Source organism: Balaenoptera ricei, chromosome 13 (assembly GCF_028023285.1).
Source record: "Balaenoptera ricei isolate mBalRic1 chromosome 13, mBalRic1.hap2, whole genome shotgun sequence".
In the NCBI taxonomy this organism is placed as follows: Eukaryota; Metazoa; Chordata; class Mammalia; order Artiodactyla; family Balaenopteridae; genus Balaenoptera; species Balaenoptera ricei.
In genome coordinates, this window is record NC_082651.1 from 102,293,058 (window position 1) to 102,305,393 (window position 12,336).

Sequence of the window (12,336 nt, forward strand, 5' to 3'; positions counted from 1 at the left end):
AAAGTTCACCTTTCAATTTCCCAGTTTCCCCAGAGTTTGCTCTTGAGGGAGGGGAGAGAAATGAAGAACAAGGTTTTATTCCAGGGATGACCTTTTTTCTCTGAGAAACCTTTGTGAGAACCTTTACTCCTAACGAAAGAGACTTTCAATACAATCATTTAATGTGACCAAGAATCCAATACCCCTGAATCTCCACCCACAGATGTTCGATACCCTCTAAAGTGTACGAACGGTCACCCCACTTTCATTATTCGGAGCAGAATGAAAGAGCCAGGAAGGCTAACACTTTGAACAAAGTAGCTCTGGAGATAGATGGGTTTGGACACCGGTGCTCTCTCCTGGCTTCAGAAAAATAAAGAGGCAGCATCACCAGCCGGGCCCGTAGTTAGTGGAAGTTGCTGAAAAGCGGGGACTTACCACCTGCAAACCACCGTCCAGGTGAGGCCTGCCAGGCCACAGACGAGCACGGCGCCCAGCACGATGGAGACCATGGACGCCCGCGGGAGCCTCCCAGAGTCTGGAGCAAGGACAGAGCCGGTCGGTGAGCCTGCAGGCCGAGGGCAGCGGCCAGTGTGCCCTCCCAAACCCCAGCCCGACCCCCAGCCGCCGCCCGAGCATCCCCGGCCCTGGGAAACCAAGTTCCTCTGGGTCATTTTCCTTCCACGGACCTCCTTGCTCTTCCCCGTGGGCTGTCCATCCCCTGCTGTCTTTGCTGTACTTGGAGTTGAGCTCTGCTCTGCACTGAGCTCTCCTTTTCCTACTGCAGGAGCTTTAATAAAATGCCTTGCCATTTTAACAGGTCCCGGTGCATAATTCTTCCTCTACAGGAGCCGGAAGCCAAGTTATGATTCCTAGATTTGCAGCTGAGTGGCTGTGTGACCCTGAGCAAGCCACTTACCCTCTCTGTTCTGCACATGGGGATCAAACTTCGTGCTTCCCTCCCGGAGATAATTCACGGGGGGGTGAAACTAGCTGAGGGTCTGGAGCGAGCCCGCCCCGCCCAGGGTTTCCCAGCGGTCCTGTGTCTCAGACACGATCTAGCCTCAGGTACGAACCGGCTGGCTCCCTGCTCCCACCCAGCAACAGAGGCCGTGGCAGCGCGGACACACACGGCCGGAGGGTGACCCTTCAGTCACCCCTGCCTGTATGTCGACACCCCCTCCCAGCCTGGATGCTGAGGGCCGTGGTCTCACCCACGCAGGTCCTGCCGTCCTCGCCGAGCACGTAGGGGTCGGTGCACTCGCACCGGAAGCCGCCCTTGGTGTTCTTGCACCGGGCGGACGCGTGGCACGGGGGTTCCGTCACGTCTTCACACTCGTTGACGTCTGCACACATGACGTGAGGTCAGGGCCGGCCTCCTGCTCCCCTTCCCCACGAGGCCGGCCCCTCCCCGGCTCTGTCCCTTGTCCGGGAGGCAGAGGGACGTCACCCCACGTCGGGGCCGCGTCTCCTGGATCCCCGCACCTCTGAAAAGAGAACATCCCCTGATGCCCCGCGGACGTTTCCCTCCCGCCCCACCTCTGCTCACAGTGGCCCCTCAGCCCCTCAGGAGTCAGCCCGGCCCGCGGCCACCCTCTGACCCGCCGGCCTGACTGCTTCTCCCGGCCCGTCCACAGCGGCCGCCTCGGGCCCGCAACCCCTCCGGTGCTGGTGCCGGTCCAGACTCAGTTCTGCTCAGTTCAAATTCTGCCAGGTGCTGCGAGGGCCCGAGCGTGCGGCAGGTCCCCGGAGGTTCGGGCCACACAGGCCGGTGGGCCTCGCTTGGACGCGGGGACGTGGCCTCCCTGGAGGCTGCTGGTGCTTTCCACACTGAGTAGGACCCCACCCGGGCGGGACTCGGGAGCGGGTGGGAAGGAGGCGGGTGAGGATGGTGGAACCGAGTCCGCCCTCCCCAGGCGGACAGCTTCCGGCCACACGGCCCGCTCTGGGCCTCCACCCCCGCTGGGCGAACACGGGCCGTGCCGCCGGGAGCCGGGACCTGACACCAGGCCCGCAGAGCAGGTGGACGTGGCGAGTCCCCCGGATGAGGAGCGTGTGTGGCCCCCGTGGTCTCCTTCTGTCGGAATCCAAAACCACGACCGGACCCCAGGTTCCCGTTTCCAAAGAACATGCTATCTTTTCTGGCCAGTTTCAGGGAAGCAGCAGCAGAATATGTCAAAAGAAGACATATGTCCTGAATACGTGCTGTACAACCACTTCACATTAGCAAACGTCACACGCGCGTGTCCTCGTAGGTGGTCCTTGTTCTGAGGGAGTGAAGTGAACGTGGGCTCAGCCTCCGCTGCCGGCTGAGCCCCTCACTCCCTCCTGGACACAGGACTGCAGACAGGATGCTTAAAACAAAGCGGGTTCCTTCTCTCCCGGCTCTGGAGGCCTGAGGTCCAGACGTGGCCCTGCGCTCACTCGGAGGGAAGCATTGTTCCCGGTCGCTCCCGGCTCCTGGGGCTGCTGGCCGTCTCGGCTTCCTCAGTCTGGCTGCATCTCTCCCATCCTCCGTCCTCACATGGCCATCTTCCCTCTGTGCCTGTCCTCCTCCTAGAGGGACACCAGTCCTACTGGACCAGGGCCCACCCTGATGGCCTCATTTGAATTTGATTGCACCTGCAAAGACCCTATTCCTAATAAGGCCACATCTGAGGTCCTGAGGTTTAGGACTTCAACATAAATTTCTGGGGGGACAGAATTCAACCCCTCTCACTCCATGGTCAGGTTCTTCCCATCAGAAGCCGGAGCGGGGACTGTAGGCTCCGGTGTCCTGGTCCGGGGAGCCCACCCAGAATGTGTGGCAGCCCCACACGGTGGTGAGGACCGTCTCAGGCCTGTGTGTCCCCAGATCCCACGTCAGTCTGCACCATGGCCGTGGCTCCCCCTGCCGGGACAGGTTACCTCCCAAGGGGAGCTGAAGACCACACCCCCGGGCCCAGCTACAAACATCTGCACGATGTTCCACTTCCCTAAGCACATCTGTGCCGACGGCAAACCTCACTCTCCCTGTAGGTGCAGAAACATTTCTTTGTGTTCATTTATTACAGAACCTCTCGGCAATAACTGGAGCGAAAAGCCATGGACACGTTGCTTTTTATCCGTTCTGAATTCACGACTTTAAAGCCCTCGAAAGAGACTCATTGCACTCATTTGCTAATTTTTTTTTTAATGTGATGATTTTTGGGGCTAAGCAGGATTGGAGCCGAGAAGAGAGAACGCGTCTCCTTAGATTTTGTGGATTAGATGCTCAGTTCAGCTGTTGCTGCCCTTTCTGCAGCCGTGGACGTGCAGGTGGGCGATTCCGCTGAGGACGGGCTGCAGCCCTTCTGTCACATCAATTCACAGTGGAAGCAAAATTCCCTCCCTGCTACATTCCAGAGCCATTTTTTTCTTGCAATTCTGGGCTTAGAAACTTCTAGTAGAGGCATAGATGAGGCGAAAAATATCTGTGTAAAGGAGCGAGTGCATTTGTACCGGGGGTGGCCCTCATCCGGCTTCCTGTCATACACTTACTTTAAAGATGTTCTGCCCTAATTATCGATGTGTTCAGACAAAGACACGGGGCTGTATAAACAGTCAGCACCCTCCTCCCTGGTCCTATCTCGCCGTGCCCACGTGACCGAGATTAAGGAGCTCCTGTCTCCATGGGACACTTACCAATGTCGAAATAAATAGGACCCACTGATGTTGAAAAGTGGGTTCTCACTATTCACACAGCTCTGTCACTCGCGTTTTTCCTTAGTGATGTACTGATACGTGCCTTGCACATGCTTTCAGGGAGCGGTTAGCTGTTAGTATGAAAAATTACGTTAGAAGAAGACAGGAGGTGGGAGAGAGGGCTGGGAGGTGGGAGGACGCTGGGCGTAGAAGAGCGATGCTGGCGTCGTTTGGAGCATCGCTAGAGCGCAGCAGACCTCCCTGGGGGAGACAGTCTGAGCTGGGAGTCGGAGCACATCCAGGGGCAGTGGGGGAGCCCGAGGCGCTGACCCTCCTTTACTCTCCGGTTCTAAGCTTTTCTCCTTTTTTATTTGTACCTTGTGGACCCCAGTGAATAGAGCTTCGGGGTCATAAATAGCTAGAACAAATAGCCAGCATGAGGCAGCATAAAAGGTCCAGGGGTTCATTCAGTAAAGATGGAAGGCACACACGTGACGTTTATGCCTGGAACACGCAGGGCACTCACACCCCCCGGGGCTCGTGTCCCTGTCCTGCCGACACCAGGGCCACAGCCCTGGGTAACACGGACGTGTCAATTTTGCACCAGCACTAAGTGGAAACAACACTAAACACTTCCAGATTTGTTGTACGTTTGCTCCTGCAGGATTGTCTACAGAACATAACTATGGGAGCAATAAAAGCGGTGGTTGACGGAAATAACAGACGCATCCGGACGTCACCGCACATCCCAACAGCTGGGCTCCTGCCATGTGAGGTTCCTGGGACGTGACTCTCTGGCAGGACTTGCCCGGCCTTCGCCTCGGCTCCGCCTCCTCCGAGTCCACCGTCGTTCACCAGCAAACCCCAAAGAGATGTGTGAGACGCCCGCCTCGGCTCCAGCCCACGTCCTCCTGGTGCAGATCTGGGCGTGCGAAGGCTGCCTTAGCCGCTTAAGCAGGGTTTTCCAGCCCAGCGTGCTAGCTTTGGCCATAAATTCCCTCAAACCCTCAGTTTCTGACCTTCTGTTTCCGATCAGCTCCCTGTGCCGTCCGCTCTTCTCCAAGCTGTGGCCCGGACGTCGCCCTGGAGCCCCTATTTCTTCGCCTCCTCGTCCTTCTCTCTCACCCGGAGGGAGCGGCCTGGACCTTCCTGATCCTGGTGCCCCGGGCTGAGTCTTGAGGGTCTCCGGGGCTCCGGCCTCTCCTGGGCTCTTCCTTTATTCTTCAGAGTCTAGAGGTGGGTGTGGCCTCTGTAACTTTCCAGGACACATTTTGGAGTCCCCAGAATTGAAGTGAAAATTTTGTTACTGGGGTAAAACACACATAACATGAAATTTACCAGCTTAATGATTTGTCCATGTGCCTTTTGGTCGCATTAAGTACGATCACATGGTCGTCAACTATGACCACCCTCCATCTCTGGAATTTTTTCATCTTCCCAAATCGAAACTGTAGAAATGAACAAGTTGGGCCTTGTTTTCATTTCTTGCAAACCAGCCCGATTCTTGCATGAGTCCGTCTCCTGCTCCTCTCGGGTCTTCCTAATGCAGCTTAGAGAGAAACGTGAGGGAGCTTCTCCCAGGGGACGAGGGAGGCTTCCTGCTTCTGCCTGCGTGGTCCCGGTTCCGGGTCCTCCCAGGTGGAGGAAGACTGGGGCCCAGAGCAGGGAGGAGGGTGAGGTCTCCCTGGAAACGGGCCACCGCAGGTGGGGGGCCTGCTCTACTGATGCTTCCTGTGGAAACACTTCTGCTTCATTTGAGCATTGGCTCTGCAAGCTCCTTCCTACAAGCCTCGCTGAAGTTCTAGCCTCTTCCTCCTCCTGTCCTTCCCTGGTCACCCCGTGGGCATGTCGTGAGGTGACCGTCTTGGTGCTTCATTTTCTAGAAAGACATCGACTTAGGAACATGGGTCACTGGGGAGGGGATACTTTATTTCCATGCAGAGAGTTCCTGGAAGATAAGTATATTCGGAGACACCTTCGGTTGAATGACATTTGTGTATGTTTTTATTTGGGGTTTCCTTTCAGTTTTTCTTTAAATTGAAGGATAGTTGCTATACGGTATTATATATGTTACAGGTGTACAGTATAGTGATTCACAATTTTAAAGTTTATTTATTTTTAAAGGACATTTATTCTTAATTTATATTTGAAAAATGCAGACTCCAGGGTCAAGTCACGAAAAGACACCTGTTAAACGACTGACCTTTACAGACCGGAGGCTGGGAATCCCATCCTCGGCGGGTGCAGGAGATTTGCTCCGGCCCTTGGAGCTGGAATCCATGGCGACAGGAAAACACCAGCACACGCTTTCCAGACTCCTCACACAGCAGGAAGTCCCCGTCTTCCACTTTGTCCGGGAAGCCACAGGCATCCTCTGGGCCAGGTTGACAGGTACATACAGTCAATGCCGGACCCCTTCCTTTGCCCTCCTCTGGGGCTGCATCCCCCGACTGGCCTCCCAAGGGGCTCACGTCGGCAATCTCCTTCCCTCCAGGTGGGACACAGCACGGGCCCCTCTCAGCACCGACCCCCTGCAGCAAAGTCACGCCTCTAACCCTTCCCCACGTATCGGCCCTGACCAGGCTTCCCCACCCACCCCGACGAAACTGCTTTAATTGAGGGCGACCACGGTCCTCGCTGCACAAGGCAGGCTGGATCTCAGCCCCTCTCCTCCTCTGACCACAACGGAGCTCACCGTCGCCCGACACTCCAGAGGCTGGGACCCGAGACACAGTTGCCCCGCTGGCAGGTGCAGGCCAGTGTGGTCCCCAGGAGGGGCCGAGGGGCTTAGCCTCAGACCCGTGCTTTCCCCACCGAGGAGGTCACGCCCGGGACCCAGCAGGGCGGGGAGGCTCTTTCCTCCCCCCGAGAGGATTTGAAGCAGCTTCTCCCAGAAGCTGCGCTCCTGCCAGGAGACCCCGTCCTTGACCCTGTAGAAGAGATGCCCCCGTCCTTGACCCTGTAGAAGAGATGCCCCCGGTTCGCGGTTACCTGGAGGAGGGGCCTCCCTCCACGCGCCCAGGTTCATCCCCGGGATGCTGTCGCATGCCTCGAACTCCTGGGGCCACGTCCCGACCCGGAAGGCATCGCGCGGCACGCGGGAGAGGCCGGTGTTGTCGCAGATGACGCGGGACAGAGAGTGCCGGCCCAGCTCCCGCCTCTGGGCTTCCGTGAACACCGCCTGGTTCTCCCACCAGAACCTCCAGGAGGACAGACGTGAGGACACATGAGAGCCCGGTCCCTGCCACGCCGACCACTCCTGCCCGACCTCCGTGCCCACGCCCCGCGGCACCGGAGGCCGGGCGCGCCCCGGGGAGGAGAGAGGCCAGGACGGCGCCGGGAGGACCGTTCCTTCCGTTTAGGGACCCGGTCAACCCGCTCGGCCGCACTGATTGTCCCTGGGTGCAGAGCTGCCTCTACGACACGAGTGACGAGGACAGAGCCCAGCCTTCGGGACGTGCCCGAGGCCCCCTCCCCGCAGGCGCTCCTCTGGCCCCATCGCCAGGGCATTCGGCTTCTGGGAACCCGTCTCACTCTCCTCCCAGGAGGCTGCATCGCTGACCAAGCCCACAGCTGCTGACGCGAGGCCCCGGAGCGCTGCTCCCCGCCACCCAAAGCCCCCTTCCTGCGCGGGGACGCCGTCGCCACCGAACGCCCCCTCGTCCCCGCCCGCCACGGGCGCCTACCGGTCCCCGTCCCTCAGCTTCCTCATCTGCTTTCCGATGATGCAGGCAAACAGCGGGCCAGTCCGCGCCCCGGGGAGGACTCTCTCGGCTAAGCCCCCGAGCCACACGTCAATGTTAGCCGGGTGCCCGTACAGGTCCAGGATCTTGTCAGCCACGCTCCCGTTGCTGCTGGTGGCTCTCAGGTCGGCCCGGGTCTCCAGCCTGGACAAGCCGCAGAATTCCCGCCACTCATTGTAACCTGTGCGGAGAGAGGGCCGAGGCCGCCCTACTCGGGATCCGGGCGCTCCACGTCCACCCCGCCAGCTGTGGGCCATCGAGACCTGGGGCTCCGGCCACAGGGTCCCCGCCGCAAACCCACCTCGCAGCCCCACGGCCTGCAGACCTCACGGTCGGACTGTTCCAGCACGGGTGGCAGGGCCTTATTGAGAGTTTGTCCACAAACGAGCCAGGCATCATGCTTGGGGACAAGGCTGAACCCCACACACCCGAGTGGGTCACACTTTTACCCACTTCTCGTCTCTGCTGAGCAGTGAAGCCAGGGCTCACCTGCCATATCCACGTTCCCACAGGAGCGGCCAGAGCACAGGCACCAGCACCCCTCCTTCCACACAGGCACACACACGCACACACGCACAGACACACAGACATGCAGACACATGCACAGACATACAGACACACATGCACAGACATACATACACACAGACACACGCACACACAGACATGTAGACATACAGACACACACACACAGACACACAGACATACAGACACACACACCGACATACAGACACACACACACACACAGACACACACACGCACACACAGACATACAGACACACGCACAGACACACACACACACAGACACACACACGCACAGACACACAGACATACAGACACATGCACAGACATACAGACACACATGCACAGACATACATACACACAGACACACACAAACACAGACATGTAGACATACAGACACACACACAGACACACATACAGACACACGCACATACACACACAGACACATGCACAGACACACAGACATACAGACACACACGCGCACACACAGACATACAGACACACACGCACACACAGACACACACAGAGACACACACACACATACAGACACACAGGCACACACACATACAGACACATGCACACACACAGACACACACAGAGGCACACACACAGACATAAAGACACACATGCACAGACATGCACACACACAGACACACGCACAGACACACAGACACACATACACACACAGACACACACATACAGACACACACACAGACACACAGACATACAGACACACACGCACACACAGAGGCACACACACAGACATACAGACACACATGCACAGACATACACACACACAGACACACACACACAGACATACAGACACACGCACAGACACACAGACATACAGACACACATGCACACACAGACATACAGGCACACACCCAGACACACAAGCACATACAGACACACACACAGACACACAGACATACAGACATACGCACAGACATACAGACATACACACACAGACACACACACGCACACAGGGAGAGCCACAGAAAGGACCACGTCTGTCTGACTCTGGGGCTGCAGCTCCCTCCTCGTCTCTGCCGCCCCCAGGACCCGCCCAGCCCCGGCCGCTGGGGACTCAGCCTCCTCGTCCTCCTCCTCCCTGGTGTCCACCCTGACTGCGCACCCAGCCCCTCGGCCGTCTCTGGCTTTGCTGGGCCGCTGGTGCCCCCATCCTCCCCCTCCGCATCCCATGCTCTCAAGGGCCACCTCCTCCAGACCCTCCATCCCTCCTCAGGGCGATGGTGCGTGAACCCTTGCCTTACACGCCACCTGGGTCTGACCAGAACCTGGCCAAGGCTCCCCGTCATTTCCTCTCTGGTTATGTGCTCTGCCGTCCGCGGCCCTTTTGGCAAGACTGGGTCTCGTTTTACGCCCGGGGCCTCAAACACAGCAGACCCCCGACAGAAGTGCCGCATAAACGCGTGGACACAAGGAAACGCGTTACGACTGGGCCAGTTCCCCTCAGGGCGCGGAGGCACCGGGACACAGAAAACTGGGGGTGGGGGGCTCGCGTTCAGACTAAACAGAACTAGAGGAAAGGATCCCCGATTTTCCAGTTAGAATGGGAGGGGCTACAGAGGCTTTAAAAGCCACTTCTCAGACGTTGGCAGTAGGTCTGAGACACGTTAGAACAGCAGCTAAGCTGGCAGCTCCCGCAGGAAAGGAAGCGGGAGGGCCCACCTGGCAGGCCGTGGTCCCGGCCCCTCTGCAGGTTGATGGCCGCCAGGTCCAGGGTCCCCGAGTCCGACAGCACAAAGAGCCCCTCTGTCAGCTCTGCGTTCATCAGCTGGTCCTGCACCTGCAGCTTGGCCGCTGTCGCCAGCAGGCCCCTCATGATGGGGTCCACACCACCTGGAAACAGCACAGGGGAGGGATGCGCTTTCTCAGGTGAGTCTTGGGGAAACAGGACAAGGTCTCAGATCGTCAACTACGCTGGTTCTGAACAGATGTCTCTCATAATCTCAGGAATTCACCTCCAGGGATTCCCAAGTTTCCTGGGCCCTTAGGGTGCTGCCTCGTGGTGGATTCGCCCCGTCAGGGCCCCGACGGGCCGGACCGTGACGTGTGTCTGAAGGAAACCAGGATGGAGCCTCAGGGATGGAGGTTTTGTGCTTGTTTTTCAGCAGCAGAAACGTTACAGTTGAAGGAGGTGTTTGCTGAGTCTAAAGCCTAGATCAGTGAACAAGCCCCAGCCTGGCTGAGGGAGCCCAGGGCCGCCCCTGGGAATTCTGGAGGCTCAGAAACCCCAGAGAAAGCGTCTGATGACCAGGATCACTTTTTAAACCTCTTTGGATGCATCTATTTTCTCCATGCCCGCTGCTGACCCGAGCACCTCCGGCCAGCGGGCAGGTAACCGCACACCTGGCCCCCCCTCCCGAGCGTGGCCCAGGGGCGCGCACCTTCCTCAAGGAGCCGCCAGGGCCGGAAAAAGGCGTCCCGCAGCGGCAGGAGCCCCAGGCGCTCCTGGAAGCGGGCGTCTAGCCGCCGCACCAGCGGGTGCACTGTGGCGTGTCCAAAGCGGAAGGCGGCCGTGGAGAACACGTTGGACACCGTAGGGTCCACGGCGGGGTCGTAGCCCCTGTAGGGGCCCACGTGCTGCCCGAAGGCCTCGGGGCCCAGGATCTTGGGTACGTAATCCCGCAGGGTGATGATCTGCAGAGAAAGGAGAGTGGGTGGGAGCCGGGGAAGGGGAGCCCCTGGCCGGATGCGGGGTCACAGTCAGAGCGATGCCGGGTTGGGGGGCTTCTTCCCGCACAAGCCTGGGGGCTGCTGCATCTGCAGAGCTGTCACCGGGGGTCATGCCACCTGGGGGCACAGGGAAGCAGGAGAGCAGGTACAGGAGCACCACCTATTCCAGATAAAGTCCTGAGCTCTCGGCTTTTACGGGGTTGTACAGGGCATGTCAGAGACGCCCCCAGACACCCTCCCGGCCAGGCCAGGCCATGGAAAATGAGGGGGACCCTCAGCGCGTGAAGACGAACCAGGGAGGCTGCCGCCCGCCGCACTCTTTTAGAAACATGAAAAAGTTTCTGTCCAACAATCAGCCCCCTTCACTCCCACTTCACCTACGAGCCGTCCGTTAACACCAGGACCTAAAGCAAAAACAAGAAATCTAGTCCCTTCGCTGGGTTTGGGCACCAGAGGCTGAAGATTTAGATCAAGGTGAGTTGCAACCCCATACCCCCCGCTTCTCAGCTATGTGACTCTGAGAGGTTGACCTCTCTGAACCTGTTTCCTTTTCTGGAAAAACCCCTTCCTTTGAGTTTTTGTGAGAATAAAAAATATACATGGGTTTATATGTATGAGATACATGGTATTATATATGGACATTCTATCGAGTACATGTATATATTATATACTGTATGGCTTTATACGTATCAGACATATGGTATCATACATAGACATTATACGGAGTAGATGCGCATATTGTATATAGTGTACACCTCCATGCATGGATAACTCCCTGCCCCCAGGTTTGAAGGAAATGATACACAACCTGAAGATCATATACGGTCGGAATGGCTTCCACGAGTTAAAATGTAAGCAGGGACCGAGATCCCTGCGTTATTCCTTTTTTCCCTTCTGAATTGTCTCCATCAACACTTGTTAGTTCTTTGTAAAAGCCAGAGAAATACGGCGGGAAGGGACCATCTGCAGTTTCAATGGGAAATGAATTCGTGCCGTGAGTTTTATAAATGAGTCTAAATTCCTACTTTCTGTTCCAGCCTTCAGTGACGCATGGCACCGTGTACAATGAGGGGACAGGCCCTGACCCTGGGGAGGTGCCTTTATATCAGAGGATGAAGTGAGAGGCACGGATACAATTGCTAATTTGACCAGGTCTCTGCAACAAAGGCTCAAACTGAACTCCTCTGAAAGGATTTTGGGTTTTTTTAAAAGGCTGTTCGGGAGGTTACAAGGCTAACTACACACCCAGGACGGTGATGGGCCCGGGGGCGGCCGGCTCAGTGGGCACCAGTGTGGCCTCAGGCTCTGCCTGTGCAGATCTGCTCCCGGGGGGTAACCTGCGGTGACAGCGACTTCCTCTCCTGTGAAACGACAGTAGCACCTGATTCCTTGATCTGTTCCTAGAGTTAAGTCAGAGAATGACACAGGCTGACGTGCCCTGTCAATGGTAAACCAGGTGCAATCACGGACCTTGTCATTTCTACTTGCCACGTGGTCCCAGGAGAATTTCACGCAAGGGTCTGCTTTTAGGTTCAATAGCATTTCTTTCAGCTGTAAAAATCAGGGTCAAACTGTCTTGATATTTAAGAGACTATTTTGGTCCATGAGCCACATCTAAATGAGGAATATAAACCAGTAGGAAAGATTCTATCCTAGAGGGAAAGGTCTTACATTTCAGCTTCTGGGTGCAGGAAGGGAACGTGTACCGTTCTCAGAAACAACATGAAAGTAA

At 57.1% G+C, this 12,336-nt stretch overlaps 1 protein-coding gene across 2 annotated transcripts in view; it reads right to left on the minus strand.

Moving 5' to 3' along the window:
• Window positions 1–413: 413 nt before the first annotated feature.
• The window catches only part of TPO (thyroid peroxidase), a 32,171-nt gene continuing 20,248 nt past the window's right edge, over window positions 414–12,336 (minus strand). Inside the window, exons 8-13 of one of the 2 annotated variants that reach the window (XM_059942321.1) lie at window positions 10,316–10,568; window positions 7,329–7,566; window positions 6,634–6,842; window positions 5,846–6,016; window positions 1,194–1,325; window positions 414–517 (exon numbers count right to left, since the gene is read on the minus strand). In XM_059942321.1, the coding sequence (XP_059798304.1) occupies window positions 414–517; window positions 1,194–1,325; window positions 5,846–6,016; window positions 6,634–6,842; window positions 7,329–7,566; window positions 10,316–10,568 (1,107 nt within the window). Of the gene's footprint in view, window positions 518–1,193; window positions 1,326–5,845; window positions 6,017–6,633; window positions 6,843–7,328; window positions 7,567–9,596; window positions 9,768–10,315; window positions 10,569–12,336 lie in introns of both variants that reach the window. The other variant, XM_059942320.1, reaches the window with a different exon arrangement.